The sequence below is a fragment of the Bos mutus genome, chromosome 23, assembly GCF_027580195.1.
Source record: "Bos mutus isolate GX-2022 chromosome 23, NWIPB_WYAK_1.1, whole genome shotgun sequence".
In the NCBI taxonomy this organism is placed as follows: domain Eukaryota; kingdom Metazoa; phylum Chordata; class Mammalia; order Artiodactyla; family Bovidae; genus Bos; species Bos mutus.
Genome location: NC_091639.1, coordinates 332,220 through 356,553, shown reverse-complemented (window position 1 = coordinate 356,553; position 24,334 = coordinate 332,220). Strand labels below are relative to the sequence as shown.

At 43.6% G+C, this 24,334-nt stretch overlaps 1 protein-coding gene across 1 annotated transcript in view; it reads left to right on the top strand.

The window, feature by feature from the left end:
* The window catches only part of EXOC2 (exocyst complex component 2), a 122,152-nt gene that overhangs the window by 13,608 nt on the left and 84,210 nt on the right, over positions 1-24,334 (top strand). The window contains 3 exon segments of the mRNA XM_005908027.3: positions 10,058-10,215; positions 15,166-15,342; positions 17,768-17,894. Of these exon segments, the coding sequence (XP_005908089.2) occupies positions 10,098-10,215; positions 15,166-15,342; positions 17,768-17,894 (422 nt within the window). The 5' untranslated portion in view covers positions 10,058-10,097.

Below are 24,334 nucleotides of genomic sequence, written 5' to 3'. Positions count from 1 at the left end.
AATAATTTATTTCTAGAAGTATCTGTAAAAGCTCTGCAGCCTAGACAGTAAAGTTATATTGCAAAGATAACTTTGGATTCTTTGCAATATAACTTTCAGAAATGAAAGGGATAATTAGGCTATCAGATTGTCCGGGCTCTCGCGGCTGCGGCGGCAACGGCGGTCGGTGCTGCGCTAGCGGCGGCGGCGGCTCGGCGGGACCGAGGGCACGAGCGGCTGAGACCATGGCTGGAGGCAAAGCTGGAAAGGACAGTGGGAAGGCCAAGGCCAAGGCAGTGTCTCGCTCACAGAGAGCTGGGCTACAGTTTCCCGTGGCTTCTATCATTGATACCATATTATATTGGATCTTAGATGCTACCTATTTGTAGTATGTACAATTATTTTACATACCACTAAAGAAAGAAAAACTGCTAATTTAACCATGATATGCCATCAATTATAAGATGCATCCAAATTTCAGAGATCTTAGAATATTTCAAGAACTGATGAAATACGAGAGTGAAATTATTTGAATTAAATGAGTACTTACTATAAAAAAAAATTAGGCTATCAAATACCTAACATTGTAATATAAGATCTTAAAAATTCAGATTCTTCTGATATATAGAAATGTTTTATAATAAGTACAAGAAGTTTTAAATGAATAACAACGTGCTTTTATTATAGTTTAATTGTTAAAAGCTAGGAAGGCCAGTTTCTATAGTCTTACATTAGTAATTGAATTTAAAACCTTTGTCCTAATTAGTAAGACTTTCATAGAATCAAGAGCTAAAAAGTGACCTTAAGAGTAATCTCATCCAACCGCCTTATATACAGATGAGAAAACTGTTTGATGGCACATGGAGGTAACCAAGGGCTTTCAGTTGTCGGTGCCAGAGCCCAGCTCAGAGCCCAGATCTCCACACTATTAATAGATATTCAGTTTTTGAGGTTGTTCTATCAAAGCTTCATTCAGAGACCTATAGCTTGGAATATTTTTGGTTTATTAAAATATATCTAGATAACCATGTGATCTATTACCTAAAAAGATAAAATTTAAATGACTGTCTGAAACCTTTTTGAAGATACCCTTATTGTCCTTGTGTGATGTCCTTTGTTCTTATAGGTAGGAAGGAATTTATTTGCCACAAAATGATAGCGCTGTGGTAAACCAGTACCTCACATTAAAAAAAAAAAGGCATCAAGTTTAGAATTTATTTCAGCTTCTTCCAGTTCTTTATTTTAGAGAAACAGTGCTGAGAAGCAAGAAAACACTTAGGTTCTAACTTTCATTGTATCTACAGAATAAATCGTTGACAGAATGTAGTATTATAGTGCTTCCTTATATCCAGAAATGTTTCCATGTAGTTTTTATTGTTCCACTAAATATAATTCACTAAAAACTAGACCAGCAATTCATAAGATACAGTGACTTTTTAATTCCATTACTGAAAAAAAAAATCCCTCTTTAAGTGTATGTTTTTTCAGTGTAAACACATCAACGCCATACCAACATAAAAAGAAATGAGAGAATTGTCTGTCTAATTCCCAGAAGGGTCCTCTAAGTCCTGTTTATTCCCATTCAGGTTCAGGTAGTTGAAAACTTCTTGGTAAATTAACATGAGTCTGGAGACATGTCAGAATTATTGCTTTTTAAATTTTTCACAATTTTTAAGTTAAATATAATTGACTTGGGCTTCACTGGTGGCTCAGTGGTAAAGAACCTGCCTACCGATGCAGGAGACACAGGTTGGGAAGATCCCCTGGAGAAGGAAATGGCAGACCACTCCAGTATCTTTCCTGGGAAATCCTAGGCAAGAATAGAGGAGCCTGGCAGGCTACAGTCCATGGGGTCACAAAAGAGTCAGACATGACTCGGCAACTAAACAGCAACAAATAACTGACTTAAACTCTTGTATTAGCTGCCTCTTGAGAAACCTGTATGCAGGTCAGGAAGCAACAGTTAGAACTGGACATGGAACAACAGACCGGTTCCAAATAGGGAAAGGAGTATGTTGAGGCTGTACGTGATCACCCTGCTTATTTAACGTACATGCAGAGTACATCATAAAAAACTCTGGGCTAGGTGAAGCACAAGCTGGAATCAAGATTGCCAGGAGAAATATCAATAACCTCAGATATGCAGATGACACCACCCCTATGGCAAAAAGCGAAGAAGGACTAAAGAGCCTCTTGATGAAAGTGAAAGAGGAGAGTGAAAAAGGTGACTTAAAGTTCCACATTCAGAAAACGAAGATCAAGGCATCCAGTGCCATCACTTCACGGCAAATCGATGTGAAAACAGGGGCTTTCTTTTGGGGGGCTCCAAAATCATTGCAGATGGTGACTGTAGCCATTAAATTAAAAGATGCTTGCTTCTTGGAAGAAAATTTATGACCAACCTAGACAGCTTATTAAAAGGCAGAGACATTATTCTGCCAACAAAGGTCTAGTCAAAGCTATGGTTTTTCCAGTAGTCATGTATGGATGTTAGTTGGATTGTGAAGAAAGCTGAGCACTGAAGAACTGGTGCTTTTGAACTGTGGTGTTGGAGAAGACTCTTGAGAGTCCCTTGGAATGCAAGGAGATTGAATCAGTCCATTTTCAAGGAAATCAGTCCTGAATATTCATTGGAAGGATTGATGCTGAAGCTGAAACTAATACTTTGGCCACCTGATGTGAAGAACTGATTCATTTGAAAAGACCCTGATGCTGGGAAAGATTGAAGGTGGGAGGAGAGGGGACGACAGAGGATGAGATGGTTGGATGGCATCACCGACTCAATGGACATGAGTTTGAGGAAACTCCAGGAGTTGATGAAGGACAGGGAGGCCTGGTGTGCTGCAGGCCATGGGGTCGCAAAGAGTTGGACATGACTGAGCTGAACCGAACTGATTGTATTAGTTTCGGGTGTGCAACACAGTGATTCAATATTTATAGATTGTACTGCATGTAACATTATTATAAAGTAGTTCTGTATTTCCTGTTCTGTACGTTGTGTCCTTGTGATTTATACGCAGTAGTCGTACCTCTTCCTCCCCGTCCCCGATAAGACTCATCCCATCCCGCCCTCACTGCTGGTAACCACTGGCTTGATGCCTGTATCTGTGAGTGTGTTTCTGTTTTGTTGTTTTCATTCATTTGCTTTCTTTGTTAAATCCTATTTATAATAGGGTTTCCCAGGTGGCAAGACTGGTAAAGAACTCGTGTGCCAGTACAGAAGACATAAGAGATGTGGGTTTGATTCCTGGGTTGGGAAGATACCTGGAAAAGGGCATGGCAACCCACTCCAGTATTCTTGCCTGGAGAATCCCATGGACAGAGGAGCCTGGTGGACTACAGTCCGTGGGGTCGTAAAGAGTTGGACACTACTAAAGTACCTTAGCACGCACATATAAGTGAAAAGATACAGTATTTGTCTTTGTTTGTCTGACTTTTTTCACTAAGCATGATACCCTATGGGTCCATCCATATTGTTGCAAGAGGCAGACTCTATTCTGCATAATAGCTAAGTAGTATTCCATTGTGTGTGAATGTGTGTGTATCTGTGTGTGTACGTGTGTGTATATCTACACACACCCACACACCCCGCATCTTGTATATCTGTTCTTCTGTTGATGGACACTTGGATTGTTGCCATGTCTTGGCTATTGTAAATAAAGCTGCCATAAACTTTGGCAGGGTGCGTGTATCTTTTTGAATTACTGTTTTTGTTTACTTCAGATATATACCCAGAGTGGACTTTCTGAATCAGACGGTAGTTACTTTTAGGTTTTTTTTGAGGAACCTCTGTACTGTTTTCCGTAGTGGCAGCACCGACTTACACTCCCACCAACCCAGCGCATGAGGCTTCTTCACAGCCTGGCCAACGCTTTCTTCTCCTCTGTTTGAGGATAGCCATTTTGACAGATGTGAGGTGACATCTTGTTGTGGCTTTGATTTGCACTTCGACTGGTGATGCTGAGCGTCTTTTCACGTGCCTCTTCACGTCTGGGTGTCTTCTTTGGGAAAATGCCTGTTTGAGTCCTCTCCCCAGTTTTTATTCAGGTTGTTTGTTTGCTCTTGAGTTGTATGAATGTATTTTGTATATTAACCCATATTAGCTGTATTATTTGCAAACATCTTATGTTCAGTTGGTTACACTTTTGTTTTCATGATGTTTCCTTTGCTGTGCCAGAGATTTTTGGTTTGATGTAGCTCCGTGTATTTATTTTTGCTTTCGTTTCCCTTGCTGAGAAGACAGAGACAAAAAACACTGCTAAAATCAATGTGAAAGAGTGCAGTTCTTGTGTTTTCTTACATATAGGTCCTTAATCCCTTTTGAATTTCTGTTCGTGGTGTGAGAAAATGTGATTTGTTTGTTTGCATGTGGCTGTCCGGTTTTCTCAATACCATTTACTGAAGTGGCAGTTTCCCTCATTGTGTAGCCTTGCCTCCTGTGTCATGAATAACTGTATATTTCTGGGCACTCTGTTCTGTTCATGTGCATATCTGTTTTTATGCCAGTATTATCATTTTGTAGTACGTCTCAAGTTGGATCGCGATTCCTCCATCTCTGCTTTCTCAAGAGTGCTTTGGCTATATGGAGTCTTCTGTGGTTCCATACACGTTTTAGGATTGTTTGTTCTAGTTCTGTGAAAAATGTCATGGATAGGAATTTGATATGAATGGCTTTAAATCTGTATATTGCTGTGGGTAGTGCAGACATTTTGATAAAATTATTTCATTCAGTCCGTGAACATGGGATATCTTTCCATTTCTTTGTATCATCTTCAATTTCCTTCATGAATGCTTTATAGTTTTCAGAGTATTGGCTTTTCACCTCCTCGGTTAAGTTTTATCCTAAGTATTTTATTCTTTTGGTGTGATTTTAAATGGGGTTATTTTCTTTCTAGGCACTTAATGACCACTATAGATGAAAGCTTTCCTTTAAAAATACCCTTGTTAATTTGGCATGAATTGTGAAACTAACGATGTTTAGAAACTACCGTTTAGCAACACAGCAGATTTTTGTATGATTCCTTTTTAGCAAACCTATAGCCCTGATCGGTACCTAACAGGTTTTAAGTGTGGAGCTAAGGCTAAGAGCCAGTGTGTAATGATTTGTGGCCCCTCTGCCCATGCCCGTGTGTTTGTGTAAAGTTCTGCTCCAGTGCTGTCGGCCTTTATCATCTGTCTGTTTATATCGCTGAATCCTCCATTATTAGTGTGCTTGGGTAAGGATCTTGCCTTAAAAATGGCTTATTCTGTATCTGTATTAATTTTCCTTACTTGAGTAATAATAGCTCCTTTACCTCCTGCTTCTGTCATTCTGCTTTCAAAAGATAAAATTAGCTTGTGGTGTGTAATTTTAGATAGGTTCACTTTTTATTCCTTACCTCTTTCACTCTTATATGCCTGTATATTGTAAAGGCTGGATATTGTTTTAATTTAAAAAGGAGGCTTATGACAGCAAAGTCAGACTTTTGTTAACCTCTGTTCAGTGTATTTATATAAGAAAGATCTTAAGACAGAATTTCAGACTGTTGCTTTATCGCGTTTGTAAAATCCTTGTGAGGAAAATCCATAGGCACTTAATGACAACTATAGATGAAAGTTTCCCTTTAAAAGTATCCTTGTTAATTTAGCCTGAGTTATGAAACTGAAATGTTCATGAACTAAATTCTGTTTTTTTGAGGCTTAGAGTCTTTCTTGAGAATGATAGTAATATATTTCATGTATTTCTGACTTTAAATATTAAAACATTATCTGTAATGCAAGATGCTTCTGACTGGAGGTGGGTTGAAAAGAGACATCTTCCAGGATTCATTCCATAGATAATTACGGAGTGCATACCTGGTGGGTGGGTACTGTCATGTGGATTGTGGATGTTGGAATGTGGAAAGCAGATACTCTTATATTTGTAATTTAAATGGCTTACTGATCTCCTGAGATAATGGTTTATCCATGCTTGAAGATATGTAGATGATGCTTCATGGCAAGGGAATGCCATTTAGTTTTTGCATATGAACCAATGTAATGAACACTGGATTTTCAGCTGCCTTTGATGTGTGTGTCTGGAGCAGAGCTGTACTTTTTCAGTCATAAATAAGAAAATAGATTTTGTGCTTGTGATTCATGGCTGTCCATTGTGGCCCAGATAATTACCTGTTGTTACCAGACACCACTTTGTTTTTCTTGGACAAACTTTGAGGATGTCAAAAGTAAGATTATGATCCTCTGTAAATGCCTTCAAAATGGATTTAGAAATTTGGGAGTAAACTGAATTGTCTGTCCTAGTTGTTTTTGTTGTGTGTATGCACACACATGCTTGCTTTTTTTTTTTTTTTTTTTTTTGAGTCCAGAGGTATTTTAATTTCAGTTCTGCTTCACAGCAGGATGAAGTGTTGTGGAAGGAGAGATCCAGGAGACTTCTTAGAGAAAGTGACCTGAGGGAGAGAGCCAGTCAACCAAGAGGGCGGTGGTCAGGCTCTGTCGCCCCACAGCCCTTGCTCTCACCCCTTGTTTCGTAAATGCGTGGTTACGCAGCAGCAGAGATCACTCATAGCACTGCGCATGTACGCTGGACCACGGGCTACTTTTGTTCTGTAAGCATATAAGCTCCACCTGAAAATCCCTTGTGGCTACGTTATGGCAGCTGCACCAGTCAGGAGAGGATAAATGTGTCTGTAGTACCTACAGCTTCTCGAGTTTTCTTCCAGCTTCCCCATGCACCTTGCCTACCCTGGGTTCAGTGAACAGTGAGAACAGCAAGATAATTGGCATAGTCGGTAGATGTTACAGCGAGACAGTAACATTTAAGCTTGACTTTGAAATATCAGTAAGGATTTAACAAACTTGGAAAGACATTCCATTTAGTTGAAATAAGGTAAATGAAATCAGAAAGGCATAAAAGAACTCAGTAGTTCGTAAGAAGTGAGTGGGCCCGTGTAGTTAGTGTCAGATGGATGACGGAGAGGATGAGGATGCCAGGTAGGGTAGACAAGTCTGATTGCGCCAGGTTTTAATAAGTGCTGAGGGTGTTGTGGGCACTGGAGACCACTGAGCAGTGGGTGTCATGGAGGCTGTTTTTGAATCAGGAGTGATGATTAGACCTGTAATTGGAGGTCTACTCAATTGGAGAATTGATTCTGGTGTTTGCTGAGGGTAGATTGCAGGGGAGGGCTAGCAGGGACAGAGTGACCAGGTAGGAGCTGGCTGGCTTTGGCATCTAGGGAGAGAAGCAGTCGACCTAGCACTCTGCAGGGGGATTCTGACTGTTTGATTCACGGGGTGCAATGGGGAGGGAGTGGAGTCGAGATAGCCTCGGGTTCCATTTTGGTTTATTGGATGAACAGTAACGTGCTCTGGCCCTACCCCTCTTGCTGCTGCTGTTTTGCTGTTTTAGTCATGTTAGATGAGTCACACAGGTGTGACTGAACCCAGTCTCCAGCTTCCTCGCTTTTTCCAGAGGAGACAAGCTGATGGCACCTGGCTCCGAACCCCAGCCCTCTACTCACAGGGTTGCTCTCTCTGGTTTGGCAGCCCTGATACTAAGCTGTCCTGAGGAGCACGTACGAATGGTACTAGGGCTGTGGAAAGTGAAGACACTCCCTGGACTTTGCATCTCCCACCAGAACCCAGGGGCAAAGGCCCGTCACCTCCTTATTATCCCCCACACCCCAGACTCGCTGAGCTCTCTGCCAGCACCACCTCCATGTTTCTGGACTCCGTGGCTAATCTGCCAGTATCCTGATGGTCATTTCTGGATGAAATTTAAAACTCCCTCCTCTTCCCAGAAACACACCTGCCTATTTGCAGCGTTATTACCACTTTGGTTAAACCAACAGTTCCTACAGTAACAGGACAATATAAATCTTGTTTCTTTTGCCTCTTCTGAGTGTTTCAAGAGCTTTTATTCTTGGATTGATTCCTTTTCATGGCATCTTATTCTTCTAAGTGTAAGAGTTTTCTCCTTCTGCAGATACTTATTTGGGATCAAAGTTTACTGTACTTTTGAAGGGTGGTTTTTTGTTGTTGTTGTTGTTTTTTCTGTTATCCACTGTGTTGATTTGCTGGGGCTGCCATAACAAAGTACAGTAGGCTGAAACAACAGACATTATTTTCTCATGATCTGGAGGCTGGAAGTCCAAGATCAGGGTGTCACAGGCCTGGCTTCTCCGGAGCCCTTCCCTGGGCCTGGGGGCGCCACCTTCCCCGTGTCATCGTGTGGCCGTGCTCTGCGTGTCTGTGTCCTCGCGCCTCTTCTCGTGAGGACACTGGTCCTGTGGGACCAGAGCCCATCTAGTGACCGCGTCCACCTCACTTTAGAGAGGATGGTCTTTAGAGTTCCGACTCTTAAACACAGTCACTCTCTGAGGTCCTGCGTCAGGACTTGGTAGAGAGAGAGCAGGTTAGCCAAGATAGCACGGTCAGGCTCTCTGGCCCCGTGGCCTCTTCCGCTTGCCCCGCATTTTGTAAATAATGATGTGAACAGCTGAGGCCACGTACAGCACTGCATGCCACACGTGCACGTTGCGAGGTACTCGCTTGGCCGCAGGCTACTTTTGTTCTGTAATCATGTATAAGCGCCACCTGGAAAGCACTTGGAGTTATTTTATGGCTGCTGCTAACGGCTGCTGCATCAGCCAGGAGAGAAGAGACGCATCTGCAGTTCTACGGCTCCGTGCATTGTCTTCCAGCTTCTTAGCTCACGCCTTGCCTACCATGGGTTCAACGAACAGTGTGCACAGTGAGATACAGAGAGACAGACTTCAGCACAAGTTTTGGGGAAACACTTTAGCCCACACCACCAGCCTTATCTCTGTTTCCTCTGGGTCTTTTTTTAGATCTTTCACCTCTCGTGTCTTCCCTGACCACTTTACAATTTCTGTCTGTCCTTAGGACAAGGCTGTGACAGCTGTTCGTCTCGTCTGTGCGTGGGCAGAATTGGTCTGTGTCTGGCTTTTCTCTGGGTGATGTGGCTGCACGAGGCCTTCTTCTCGGGAAGACCTTCCCTGTTGGAGTCTTTGGTTCCCTCTTCTCAGGGCCCCTTAGCTTCTCCAGAGTGGCTGTTGTTGCCTGGACAGGGTGGAGTTAGGCTACAGGGTGGGCACCCTCCTCCCCCCGTGCCTGATGTGCCTGAGTCCTGGTCCTTTCTGTTGGGTCACGTCAGAGACTGAACTTCTCACCTGGCTGATGGCAGGGCAAAGGCAGGGGCCACAGTCTAACTTATTAGACTGCCCACAAAAAGACAGGCAGCCAGCAAGTTCTCAGTGCTCTTCCCCTGAGCCCACCCTCCCCTCGTCTTTTGGGGCATCTCAAGTCTTCAGCACTTGAAGAGTTCTCTTCATTTACTGGGCTTCCAAGGTGGCGCTAGTGGGAAAGAGCCCACCTGCCAATATAGGAGACAGACCGGGTTCGATCCCTGGGTCAGGAAGATCCCCTGGAGGAGGCTCTGGCAACCACTCCAGTACTCTTGCCTAGAGGATCCCATGGGCAGAGGAGCCTGGCGGGCTACGGTCCACGGGGTCACGAGAGTTGGACATGGGTCAGCGCCCGAGCACAGACACGCGCCCCGTGCACTCAGTGCTGTGCTTTGCCTGTCGGAGTGCCAGGACTAGAGAGCACAGCGTCTGGGACAGTCGGCAAGTCACTGCTTCTGCCTGCGTGTTGAAAATGTCAGTGTATTGATCTGAACACGTTTAAAAGTTGCTATGCCAAGTCTAATATGAAAACAAAATGAAATTCCATACACCTATGGGAACGGAGACGTTCTTTAACTTCTATGGATCTGTTTAGGTCAGAACCTCCTCTTTGAGGCGCTTCCAGCATGTGCCTGGGGTGCAGAGGTGGTGTGTGGAGCTCAGGAGGCCTCAGTCTGTCTTTCCTGATGTGAAGTCCACATGCCTGCTTTTCCTCCCCGCACAAGCTCATGTCCTGGGTCACTCATGTTCAGGAGATGTGGCCAGTGGGCTAACCGGCAGCTGAAACCCAGCACCGGTGTGTGAAGACGACGGCTGGTACTGTGTGCGTACCTCTCGTGTTTCTAGTGGATGCTGGTCTCAGTTGGCACTAACTCTTCTTTTTCTTTTAATAGGTCACTTCTGTAGCTCGACCTTGTTTCTTCAACAAGCACAATGTCTCGATCCCGACAGCCCCCTCTTGTGACAGGCATCTCTCCAAATGAAGGCATCCCATGGACGAAGGTCACGATTAGAGGAGAAAACCTGGGGACTGGGCCAGCTGACCTCATAGGTAAGGGCAGGGCCGATGCTGTGTGTTCATAGTAAAGGCATCTTTATGTTGGCAGCGAGGCAAGGTGCCAGTTCACTGTTTGGAAATAGTGAAGGTGGTAGGAAAACACCCCTGAGGTCTGTGCAGGGTTATCTGGATGGAAATGAAAGAATTATTTGGTTTTCTGATTTTTTGTTAAAATCATTATTTTATCAACTCTTGTCTGTGTTGTCTTTCTCCTGGTCCTGACACAAACCCCTGCAGTGGGGCACTGCCTTATTTGCTCAGTGTTGGCTTCCCTGCCGGGATTGCCAGTGCAGCTGCCCAGCTCTGCTTTCCTCTCCTTGCGTGGCCATCTGTGTTCCTCTTCAGGTTCAGGTCAGCTTAGCCTCTTCTGGTCCTACTGCTCTTGGAACCAAATCTAAATTCCCTCCACCTGGAGGAGCTTGTGCTCTCTTCCTGGCCACACCTGGGACCTGCGGGCCACCTGTCTGCACGAAGATGGCCTTCAGGGTGGGGAGCACCAAGGCTCCAGATGTACAGCCACAGGCTGTCTGTAAACTTATGCCCGTGGGTAGAGAGCAAACCATCGATGTCATTGTGTGGTCAGTTGTGAACTAACTCTGAGGGTGTGCAGATACATTCAGGACGAGGAAGGGAGGCATCTCAGGATGTGCTTCTGAATATGTATTCTGATTTCCCACTTTAATTTATTTGGATTCAGACATTCTGTTGACTCATTTCTTAATTTATGAAGGAACCAGAGCCTCTTGATGAGGGTGAAAGAGAGTGGAAAATCTGGCTTGAAACTCAAGATTCAAAAAACTAAGATCATGGCATCCAGTCCCATCACTTCATCTCGAACTGAAGGGGAAAAGTGGAAGCAGTGACAGATGTTATTTTCTTGGGCTCCAAAATCACTGCAGACAGTGACTGCACCTATGAAATTAAAAGACGCTTGCTCCTTGGAAGGAGAGCTATGACAAACCTAGACAGCATATCGAAAAATGGGGGACATCACTTTGCCGACAAAGGTCTGTATACTCCGAACTATGGTTTTTCCAGTAGTCCTGCATGGATGTGAGAGTTGGACCGTAAAGAAGGCTGAGCACCAAAGAATAGATGCTTTCAAATTGTGTTGCTAGAGAAGACTTGAGAGTCCATTGGACAGCAAGGCGATCAAACCAGTCAGTCTTAAAGGAAACCAACCCTGAATATTCATTGGAAGGACTGATGCTGAAGCTGAAGCTCCAGTATGTTGATCATCTGATGCAAAGAGCCAACTCAATGGAAAAAGACCTTGATGCTGGGAAAGACTGAGGGCAGGAGAAGAAGGGGACGACAGAGGATGGGATGGTTGGACAGCATCACCAACTCCATGGACACAAGTTTGGGCAAAGTCCAGGAGACGGTGAAAGACGGGAGCCTGGCGTGCTACAGTCCATGGGTTGCAAAGAGTCAGACATGACTGAGCAGTCGAACAACAACAGCACGGGTAAACACTAGAGATGATGAGTTGCACTTGTTTCTCTTGCAGTATCGCTGCTGGCGGACGTTGTTTTTTGGCCGCCCAGAAATCCCTTGCCGAGGAGAAAGTTGACGGGAGTTGGGTACCATATTTAGTTATTAAGTCTTACCCTTCCCAGCTTGTTCTTTTCACTAGGGTTACCTGAATATGTCTCATTTTATGTTGTTTTCTTTAGCTATAGTTTGTGATTGTTAAGTAAATAAAACCTAAGTTTATTACCTTATGAAAATAGTCTTATTTTATGTCTTGGTTCTGGACAAAGCTCATTCCAGATTGTTCTTTATAAAAAGTGGGGACATCCCTAGAATTCTTGGAAATGACCGTCTAGCTGGAAGTTCTGCCCTGCAGTTTAACCGGTGGTCCCTGAGCCCCCACATGGGACTGCACAGGCCTGTGTGGAGGCAACTTCGTTACTTCAGGCCGTGTGGTCACTGCTGGGCTTCCACAAACCTGCTAGTTCAGCTCTCGGCTTGTCCAGGCATCGCCAAGAAACCATCTTTTTAAAAAGCAGGTTAACCTACTAAACAATTTAAACATTCTTAACTCTGATGACATCTATGCTAGCCAAGTAAAACACTTTTAAAACACTTTATTTGGAATTCTACAAGGTATTTTAAAAGTTATATTTCATGAAGCAGATTTCTTAGCAGAACATGCTTAAGAAATAGATCTTATGGTTTTATTTAATTTCCATAACATTTAAAATGACCTATTTAAATCTGTTTTAAATAATATGATTATTCATTTTTTTTTTTTAGTACAAATACAGGGCCTATTGAATCTGAGCAACCTTGGTAACTGCTGCAACGGGATGAGCAAACTGTTACTCTGGTTCCTTTCCTGCAAACGCGGGCCATCATGGCTGTTATATGTGTTTGCTCATCTGGGTGTGTTTTTACAACTTTGTCTGTATATCTGAAATCTCCCATTTCTCAGTTTTAATTGTAAGCTAGCTCCCCAACAGTGAACTTATATTAGGAACTATAATGCATTGAGTCCTGATATTTATCATTGGGTTATTTCCTTTCTGAAGTTATTTAAATCACAAAATCTTGATATTATAAAATTTAAAAATATCAACTTATGTATTGACCTACAGTGATATCAAAATATCCAGCATCTGTAATTAAACAGTTCATAAATTAAAACATTTATTTCCATTTATTTAAATACATAGTCTGATGAATGTGTGCATAAAAGGTATTTGAGGAAATATGTTTTGAAGTGTTTTTCAGGCTTATCTTGGAGATGGAAAGGTGTTCCACGGGTGCTTACAGCTTCTTACATTGCTTACATTTTTCGTAATAAAAATTAAGTATCAGGAAAACCAATAAACACTCCCATTTTGAAAAATAATTTTGAGTTAGGATTGCATTTTAAAATATGTAAATGTCATCACATTAAAAACAATAGAAAACTTAATTCTAAGGAACTTTTAAGTGCTGCTGCTGCTGCTGCTAAGTCACTTCAGCATGTCCAGCTCTGCGTGAGCCCATAGACGGCAGCCCACCAGGCTCCCCCGTCCCTGGGATTCTCCAGGCAAGAACACTGGAGTAGGTTGCCATTTCCTTCTCCAGTGCATGAAAGTGAAAAGTGAAAGTGAAGTCGTTCAGTCGTGTCTGACTCTTAGCGACCCCATGGACTGCAGCCTTCCAGGCTCCTCCATCCATGGGATTTTCCAGGCAAGAGTACTGGAGTGGGGTGCCATTGCCTTCTCCTTTTAAGTGCTAGCAATAGAAAAACTAAATTTCTTACATGGATAAATAATAATAGATCTTGTAGGAAAATCTCTGAAATTAATTATTTCAATTATTATTCACTTAGTCTTATTTGACTCTGCAACCCCATGGACTGCAGCACACCAGGCTCCCCTGTCCTTCACTGTCTCCCAGAGTTCACTCAAGTTCCTGTCCATCGAGTTGGTGATGCCATCCAACTGTCTCATCCTCTGTCACCCTCTTCTCCTGCCCTCAATCTTTCCCAGCATCAGAGTCTTTTCTATGAGTCGACTGTTCACATCAGATGGCCAAAGTATTGGAGCTTCAGCATCAGTACTTCCAGTGAATGAATATTCAGGGTTGAATATATTTCAATAAATTATTATAACATAATTATTTTCAGTAATTATTTCAATATATAAAGTGGAGTTGTTTTTATTCGTTTATGGTTAATATAGCATTCTTACTAAATAGTGCTTTAAGTTGTAACAAAAGATGGCTTGAATCCCTTGCTACATTTTTTTAAACTGAATTTGGCATAAATTGAGGTGTTCCTGGTATCTGATTTTTAAAAAAAATATTACATTTCAAACTTGACTGCTAAGCAGCATCAGAAGTTAAATGATGAGAAGCAAAAGCGCATGTGTTTGCCACACATACACTTTGGTCTCTTTTCTCCCTGAATGTTTACCACTTTGGTGTGTGTGCTGCAGAAAAGTGCATGGGGGGGTGTTGGTGCCCTGCTGGGACCATGTCTTCCCTGTGTATTCACTGCCTCACAGTTCACGTGGGGTGGGCAGAGATGCCAGGCGCCAGCTGAGCTTTTGGAGCAGAGTGTAGTGCAGCGAAAGGACCCTAGGAAAACACTGAGGCGGCAGGACCAGCACCGTTGCAGGAGTGACGCAGGCATGAAAAATGCACTGGTGATCCCGTGATGCCTGCGAGCACTTACTGGCTCAGCAGACTCCAGGCTGTGCTTAACGTGAAGTGTGCTTTAGTTCATTCTATAATATTAGGTGTAACTAAACACCAGGAAGAAGGCAGTGGCACCCCACTCCAGCACTCTTGCCTGGAAAATCCCATGGACAGAGGAGCCTGGTGGGCTTCCATCTCTGGGGTTGCATAGAGTCGGACACGACTGAAGCGACTTAGCAGCAGCAGCAGCAGCAAACACCAGGAAAAGTATGTGCAGACTGTTGTTAGGAAAACGGTAAACTTTTTTTAGAGAATGATGTACGCATTTATTAATGATACACTTTAAAACTTTATAGCAATAAGTTAGGCTTCTAAAAATAGCAACAATTTCCTTTCTAATTCCTATGAAGGCAATTTAAGATTCTTATAGTTAAGTAATCTAGAATGCCTAGCTGTTGTTATGGTTATTAGTTCCTTATTCTGTTGATGTTTGAAGAAAATTAAATGTAATCTAAAGGAAGTCTTAAATATTAGAGGAAAAAACAAATTAGCCAGAATTCGGTAGAGACCGTAGTTTATTTGCAAATAATATTGGCTATATTAAAAACTGGGAATAACTAGTGAACCAGGACATGTTGTTTCGTATTTGCTTCAGCTCGTGAAAAACGCCTAGTGACGCTAGCGGCGCTGTCCTCTCGTGGAAATAGCGTTGTTTTCTTCGTTACAGTGTGTGCTTTTACTCTCAGGTCTGTCCTCTCGTGGAAATAGCCGTTGTTTTGGACTCGTTACAGTGTGTGCTGTTACTTTCAGGTCTGACAATTTGTGGGCATAATTGCCTCCTGACAGCAGAGTGGATGTCTGCAAGTAAAATAGTGTGTCGCGTGGGACAGGCCAAGAATGACAAAGGAGACATTATCGTCACGACCAAGTCGGGTGGCAAAGGAACCTCCACAGTGTCTTTCAAGCTGCTCAAACCTGAGAAAATAGGTATCGTCTCCTGTGACTTTTCTCTCAAGAATAAACTGAAATTGGGTTTTGTCTTTTAAAATTGACAATTGGTAAATTAGTATAAAATTTACTTACTCTCAGATTCAGTTTGTTTCTTTCTCTAGGAATAGGGTATTGGTTAAAATTTGTATTACTTTTGAAAAAGCAGTTTACTGAGCTAACAGTAAACCCTAAGGATGATAATTCTTAGAAGAAATGTTGTTTTAAGTTCTGTATAAAGTCTGCTCATTTAACATGTCAAAATGCCAGTTTTAGTTTCTTGATCATGAATACAGTAATGGCATTTCTTTCTGTGACACAGATTAGCCAGTGATACCATCTGAATCATGTTTCATTTTTCTTTCCTTCCTGTGTTCCTGGCCTGGACAAGACTGATGGCGGAGGTGTGCCTCTCGTCTCCAGATTAGAAAAGCCCGCTGCTTGTGCACCAGGCAGCTCTGTGTTCCCTCTGTGCACTTGGCTGCACTTCCTGGTCTGGGGCAGAGCTTGGTGTGAGGCAGGACTCTGGATAGTCTGGGGGCAGCCCCCAGCTGTGGCACGGTGGCACCTAACCTGCCTGCCGATGTAGAAGACGCAGGAGGTGCAGGTTCAATCCCCGGTCAGGCTGATCCCAGGATGATCCCTGAGGAGGAAATGGCAACCTTCTCCAGTGTACTTGCCTGGAGTGAACAGAGGAGCCTGGCGGGCTACAGTCCATGCGGTCGCAAAGAGTCAGACACGACGGCTCATACACATAGCCCCCAGCTGTAGGTGGGAGTGGAGTCCCAGGGTCCTACGCCAGAGAGCTGATGAGCTGGAACATTCAGGGACGTGCTTAGCAAAACCCCTTACAGGAAGTAGGAGTAAGTGCTCTATCAACCATCATTTTAATTCTTCTTCTAGCTCTCCATGTGCACAGCATCTCCCCTGCTTTATCTTTTTGGTTTTGTAGTATCTGGCACATGGTCAGCAGATAAATACTTATATAATGTGGAGCTATCACAGGCATAATTAAACCCAGGCCATACTTCTCTCATATAGAAAAGCAAAGAATTTTGTGAGTATTGTTTTCTGTCTTAGAGCATAAAACCTTTTTTTACCATTATATCATTAACATTTTTAATACATAAATGATTTAAAAAAATTTTTAATAAAAATTTGAGGGATTTAAGGGAAAATTCAAAATGTGGTTTACATATAGGTACTTGCTGTACTGTGCTTAGTTGCTCAGTCGTGTCCAAGTCTTTGTGACTCAATGGATGTAGCCCACCAGGGTCCTCTGTCCATGGAATTTTCCAGACAGGAATACTGGAGTTGCCATGCCCTTCTCCAGGGGATCTTCCCAACCCAGGGATTGAACCCAGGTCTGCCACATTGCAGGTGGATTCTTTACTGTCTGAGCCACCAGGGAAGCCCTGTACATAGATATACAAATGTGTATGCAAATATATGTACACATTTTTATATGCACAGTATTCTTATTTTTGCTTAATTTTGTTTAATGTCTTTGAAAACTGAACTGTGAAATTACAAAGTAGGAGCTGGTCTTCAGTTTTCTGGAGGAACCTTTTTGATTTTGTCAAAATATTTTGACAGAATCTAGTACCATCTTGTATCATGTTTATACAGCAGATAAAGAAAACTTATTATCAAGTATTGACTTTATTCTAAAACGCTTTGCCCAGTACTTAGCACGTACAGGCTCAGGAAAGGCTTACAGAACTGCACTTGGGAGTGTCTGGACCTGCACTTCCCTCTGACAGCCTCCTTGCGTCCTGGCACAAGTGTGGTGCTGATTGAAACAGAGGGTTCACAAGGAGTCCTGCCACTGGAGGCTGCCTGGGCCCAGAGCCCTTCCTTTGGGGGCTCAGGCCCCGCCCTGCACTCTGCTTCACCCATCTCCCTGCCCAGCCCTTGGGTCTGAGAGGGGACCCTGGGAAGCATCGTGCCAGGGAGCGTGAAGAAGGGCTCAGTCATGTGAGAGAGGGTGCTGCTTTCAGAGATGACGTTTTGTTTTTCCTGAATGTCTCAGTCATTTCCATCACCCAAGCTGTGCATTCCTTGGAAGGTATTTGACTGATTTCTTTATATAAGGAATTGTTGGATACTTTGTTGATATACCAAATTAACTGTACTGCTTATTATTTGTAAAATAAAATTGTTTTAACAGAACTTTTTCTCAGATGTTAATTTATCTTCTGTATTGAATAATGTACAGTACAATGAAGAGGTGTTATTTTTGCTTTTCTATGGATTTTTAGTGCTTTTAACTAAGAAATTAAAGCTTTTGTGCCCTCAGATCTTTAAAAAATTACTTTAGTGTGCATTTTGTGTTAGGTCTTAAAACAGTAAAGCAGTAAAGTAAAATTTAGACAGCACCTGGGGACCGTGTATACTGTTAAGTCTGTGCTCCTTGTTTTGGTAGGCATTTTGGATCAGTCCGCTGTGTGGGTTGATGAGATGAATTACTATGACATGCGCACTGACAGGAATAAAGGGATTCCTCCCTTGTCCCTGCGTCCTGCCAACCCACTTGGCATCGAGATTGAAAAGTGAGTACTGCCTCGCGTCAGCTGCCTTGCTCTCCATGTGCTGAAGAGTTTCATGCATTCAGGCTCCAGAAACATGCGAGGAAGCACAACGGAAGATGCCTCTGTCGTTGGAGTCAGTGTCATTTCTGGAGCTGCTAGAGAGAACGTTCCAATTAAAATGTTGGCAAAACCTACCTACCTCTTTAATTTTTGAGTTTTCATTTTGTGAAGGAAAAAAGTATTTTGAAATTTTTAATAACTAATACTTCTAATGACACGAGAGTTAGTGTGTTGTCTGGAGCTGGTAAGTTTAACTATTTAGATGGTATTTGAGATTAAAATAGAGTTTTCCATGTACTTGATTTTTCAGGAAATATTTGATAGTAATTAGACCCAGTGCAGTCTTGTCATTTTGTTTACGTTCTCTACCTGTAATTCATACTTAATTCAGACTTACTTTCCCAGAATTACGGCAAGTAAATGGTATCTTTCAAAATGTCTTGGACCAGATGCAGAGTTCCCAGCGCTCTCACGTCAGCGCTTTTGTCCTTGCGTCTTCCTGCTGGAGCTCCCCTGCACATCAGTCCTGTCTGATTTGTCCCTCGGCCTTAGCAACTCTGCTGGCGATAGTGCTGCTGAGTGTTGCTTCATAAACACTTCTGCAGGTGACAGAGTAATCTGCTAACCCGTTAGCCGTAGCTTCTCTAGGTTTCTCTAGGAATGGGGAAGGTTGCCACTAACCTCGATGTATTTAGCCTTCAAGCCTCCCCTTGAAGACCACCAGTCGGCCACCAGCAGGCTGCTTTTCCCCTGCTAGGGTCTGTGCTAGCTGAGAGGGAGGGGGCATGTGTGTCTTGGGAGGTTGTCCTGTTTTGAAAAAGGCCTGAGGGTTTTAAAAGGCAGGTTTCAGTGAGCGTGGACTGTTCTGGGCCATAGCTGTGATGCTCTTTGGCCACCATGGGTCATTCTGGAGCTGTTTTAAGGGTTTCAGTGCCTGATAAATTAAGAGTTTAAGGATTAAGAACATCCAGGAAAGAAAGGTAATTGCTGGGTCTTGATTTGAACAGGGTTTCCTGCACAAGGGGACCTTGTGGTTGAGAGTAAATCCTCCAGTGCCTGCTTCAGCGCCCTGGATTCTGCTTCTTTCTAAGGTCCACCACGTGCAGTGTGGAGCAGAAGGGCCCCCTGGGTGGTTCTTCTGAAAAAGATTCGCACAGGAGTATAGGAATACATTGTGACTTTTGTTTGAGCCTTAGACGGAACTATCAAAGTTAGGATTAAATTGGTTATTTCCTGTCATAAAATGAACTTCCCTTGTGGCTCACTCAGCTGGTTAAGAATCCACCTGCAATATGGGAGACATAGGTTTGATCCCTGGGTTGGGAAGATCCCCTGGAGAAGGGAAAGGCTACCCACTCCAGTATTCTGGCCTGGAGAATTCCATAGACTGTATAGTCCATGGGGTCATGAAGAGTCAGACATGGCTGAGCGACTTTCACTATCATAAAATGATTTCCTTGAGTTTTTGTTTATCTTGTAATCCACCCACAGTTTAATCTCTTTACCTTTTCATTTTTTGATTGTCTTGTCACTGCTGCTGCCACTAACCATGAAGGGGGCTTGAGCTCTCTCTCACTGCCCTCTTCCTTTATTTTTCAAACCTTAAACTTTATTTTGTATTGAGGTATAGCCAATTAACAATGTTGTGGTAATTTCAAGTGAACAGTGAAGGGACTCAGCCGTACATGTACATGTATCTGTTCTCCCCCAAACCCCCTCTCATCCAGTAGCACCCTCTTTCTGAGTAGGTTTCAGGGTAACCCTTATGTGATGGTGGCCAGCCAGAAGGCACTCAAAGTGTGACTCTTTGGAAATGGTTTTCCTTTCTCCTCTGAAGGAGTTAGTTGGGTCCAAGCCCTTCTCTCAATTGGCTCCGGGCCCTCCCTCTGCCTGCAGGGTGACTTGGAGGCTGCAGGCAGGGGCCTGTGGTGGGCGTGTGAGCGGGCGTGTGAGCGGGCGGGGCGGGGGGGGCTGGCTGTGTGCTCACAGCATATTAGTCAGTGCTCTGCTGCCCAGGAGAAGAATCTTTTCATGACTTAGGATTTCAGGGTGATAAATTGTATTCAGATCTTAAAATAGTAATATGTACATTCAAGAAGTGCTCAAATGGTGATAAAATTTACTATAATATTTCTTTCAAGCTGTTCCTTGAAAGTTTCAATAATAATTTGCTCAGTCATGGAATGACTAAAGGATAGTTTTAGAAAGGTAGAAGCTTGACTGTCATACAAATACAAAATGCAGACATGTCCAAGCTTTTATTTAATTCATTAATTAGTGGGGAGCCCAGTGGAGTGTTAAGCCAGCTGAGAGGGAGTTCCAGGGCACAGGCAGAGTGGGCAGTGCGCAGTGCCGGGCGGCGCCATGCCGGCCCCGTCCCTGCCCGGCGGTCTCCCAGGTGCACCCTCACCCGACAGGCCTCTCTGTGCCAGCCCCCTGGTCGCTCTCAGCCCCCACTTCCGCTTCTGTGACACAGAGAGCAGGCGTGCCTGGATGGTGTGGGGGCCCTGGCAGGCCTCCACACGGCGGGAGGACGGCCCGTGTGAAGTCTCTCACAAGTGTTCTCATCAAAAGGAAGAATGAATAGAGATTCCAGAAAGCAAGAAAATGGAAGGTGAAAGTCAGAAAATGTATCGAAACCAAGAGAAGAGAGTAGTTTTGGCCAGAAAAATGCTTTTCAGGTTCCTTCTTAGCTTTTAAAGATACTGTCAGGAAAGCTGCATTTGTTTTATTGAAGTCTGACCTCAAATAGAGAAGCCTCATTTTAGAAAAAGAGGATGGGAAAGGAAGAGCAGATGTTAAAATATGGGTATGGATTTTATTTCCCTGACTCACTTCATATTTTTTAGATAAAAGCTTTGGTCCCTGTAGAGAATGGTGTTGCACTCAGGTTAGAAGCCCTGGGAGCATTTCCTCTTACTGTCTCTTTTATTTCTGTTTATTAATGCCATTTGGGGCTTCTTTTATAATTAGAAGATGGGAGACAACCTATTTTTAATTTTTTAAAAAATGTCATCAGAGAAGGAATAACAGGATTTACTTACTTACTTGTTGAAATTTATCAATTGAGAAGGTTTGAAGAATTAGAACTACTTGTTGTAAAGTGCTGTGGTCCTGATTTATTCCCAAACTGCAGTGCTGAGGTCGCCTGTGGGAGAAGAGTCGGCTCCTGTCTGTGACAGTGTGAATGTTTATGGAGTTTCTTGTCCCACAGTCACACGCGCAGGATGGAGCCCGGCCTCTGAGTGTGAGCCCCAGTGAGAGGCAGCAGGGGGCGCTTCTCCCTGTATGCGCGTCAGAGTGCTGCTGTCTTTCTGCCCACAGGCCTTGCAGCTGGCTTTTTTGGGCCTCCTTCGGCTGCAAAAGGCCTTCATGGTTCTAGGCTTTTAACTGATGTTTTGCACACGCAGTGCCTTGAAACTTATAAAAATGTTACTAATTACTTGGAAAAAAATAACTTCACTTTGAACTGAGACTAAGATTTGCTTGTAAAAAGTCTGTATTTCTAATTTATTATACTGATTGTCACAAATGGGCATTTTTTACACTGCTTAAATTATGATGGAGACAAACCATTTAAACTGAAAAAGAAGATAAAAACAGGTTCATATTAGTAAGTAAAAGCCTTCCCTAGGTTTTATTTCTTAAAAGTCCTCTCTACCTAGTAGGAGAGTATTTGTAAGTGAAACTTTTGGAGGTGGTACATATATGGATGAAGCACAAGCTGGAATCAAGATTGCCGGAGAAATACCAATAACCTCAGATATGCAGATGACAGCACCCTTATGGCAGAAAGCGAAGAAGAACTAGAGAGCCTCTTGATGGAAGTCAAAGAGGAGAGTGAAAAAGTTGGCTTAAAGTTCAACATTCAGAAAACGAAGATCTTGGCATCCAGTCCCATCACTTCATGGCAAATAGATGGGGAAACAATGGAAACAGTGGCTGACTTTATTTTTCTGGGCTCCAAAATCACTGAAGATGGTGACTGTAGCCATGAAATTAAAAGATGCTTACTCCTTGGAAGAAAAGCTATAACCAACCTAGACAGCATATTTAAAAGCAGAGACATTATTTTGCCAACAAAGGTCCGTCTAGTGAAAGCTATGGTTTTTCCAGTAGTCATATATGGTATGAGAATTGGACTATGAAGAAAGCTGAGCACTGAAGAATTGATGCTTTTGAACTGTGATGACTCTCGAGAGTCCCTTGGACTGCAAGAAGATCCAGCCAGTCCATCCTAAAGGAAATGAGTCCTGAATATTCATTGGAAGGACTGATGCTGAAGCTGAAACTCCAATACTTTGGCCACCTGATGTGGAGAGCTGATTCATTGGAAAAGACCCAGATGCTGGGAAAGATTGAGGGCAGGAAGAGAAGGGGACGACAGAGGATGAGATGGTTGGATGGCATCACCAACTCAATGGACATGAGTCTGGGTAGACTCCGAGAGTTGGTATGGACAGGGAGGCCTGGTGTGCTGCAGTCCATGGGGTCATGAAGAGTTGGACATGACTGAGTGACTAGGCGGACTGCCGTATATGGGAGTGAGGGCGTTACAGTGGGGCTTCTCCCCGACACCATACCCCGTTATTGTATGATCCACCGTTGTGTTAGGAGTTACTACCTGGGAAGAGGGGTCTCGAGCAGTGCGTTGATGCCCCACTGGCTTCTGGGTTGTGTCTACAGAGGCTTTATAAGCCGCACAGTCTGGTGTGTTCCACACCAGGCTGCCTTCCAGTAACGAGAAAAGGTGACCCGTTTTCCTGCTCCAGTTAGAAAACAAGGAGAGGTGACAAAGTAGTTCTTAGTGAGAGTGTGGAAGGGAAGCGCCTTGGAGACGGTTACCTTTTAGAAGTCTTTAAGAACAGACTTGTGGACTGTGGTGCAGTGCCTGCGTCCAGAAACTGAGAGGCCAAAAAAGGGGAAAAGCACACAGCCCTGAACAGGCTGATGACATTTAACGCGCAGAGCAGCACGGGCGCTGGAGTAGCAGCTGTGCGGACCATGCGCTCCCCCACTCCCTCCTGCCTTTCTGCCTGCGGTCGGGAGCTGGAGCGCACGGGCTGGGCTCAACCGTGCAGCTCTCTGCGGGGGCAGGGAACTTTTCTCAGGAGGACTTTTGTTCTTCTGCTGACTGGAGGTCATCAGGTCAGTTTCCTCTTTGAAAGTGAATGCTGCCGAGTTGAGGACATTCCTGTAGTTCTGCACCTGCCCACTGTACCTGGGTCCTCATGGCTAAACCCTTCGGAAGGTGTAATCTGAGTTCACACTGCCATCTAATGGGGAGCGTGCACCGTGGGGGCACGAAGGTTGTCAGCTACTGAAACTGTTGGTTCCTTAGTGAAATCACTTCACGTGTTACACATTAGACTCTGTGTTGCTTGCACTATCTGGTTAGTGAGTTCGAAGTGTGGATTTAGTCACTTAGAATATGCCTTGCTGTTAATCTATGACTTCACTTAGACAGTCAGACCTTAAGACCCAGTTACTCTGGACAGAGGGTTAAGTCTCCAGACTTCATGCTCCTTTGACACGGTGTTTCTGCTCTTCCTCATGCTGTGACTAAGACCATTAGCAGTTCTCTGCATTCTGAATCTCTCCCTCACTTTCTGTTTTTCTAGACTTACAGCTATGTATGTAGACATTTTTCATAAGCGTCTCCGGTTCTTTATTTGACAACACAAGTACTGGGGCTGTTTCTTTGACTGTAAAATGGGATTATATAACTCATCATGTTGTTAGGAGAATCAGATAAAATGGTTCTTAATGAAAGACTCTATTAAATATAGAGAACCAAGTATAAAGAATAAAGGTAACAGAGTAACGTTTTTGAGCATTTATTAAGTGTCAAAAACTGTTAAGCCTTCCACATGCATTATCTACTTTAATCCTCAGCATTTTCTTAAGAGGAAGATATGCTCTTATTATCCTCATGAATAAATGGAGCCTTGCTACTGCTACTGCTGCTAAGTCACTTCAGTCGTGTCCGACTCTGTGCGACCCCATAGACGGCAGCCCACCAGGCTCCCTCGTCCCTGGGATTCTCCAGGCAAGAACACTGGAGTGGGTTGCCATTTCCTTCTCCAAAAATGGAGACTTAGGGAGGTAAAATAATTTCCTCAAGGTTCTTCAGAAACTCTGTAAACCTGTGCGTGCTGCCCGAGCTGCCTCTGCGTCTGTGGGTGCTCCCCACAGGGCGTCGCTGCTTCCAGTGGTGTCACTCATTGTCAGCTTTCTAGGTGTTTGTGTCACAGATCTTATTTTGGGGTAGATTCAGGGTGCCTTCAGCTGTAAGTAATAGAAAACAAAAATTCATCGTGGTGTAAGCAAGGAAGATATTTATTTCTCATAATATACGAAGTCCAGAGATGGTGGGTTCCACGATTGGTTGAGTCAGGACC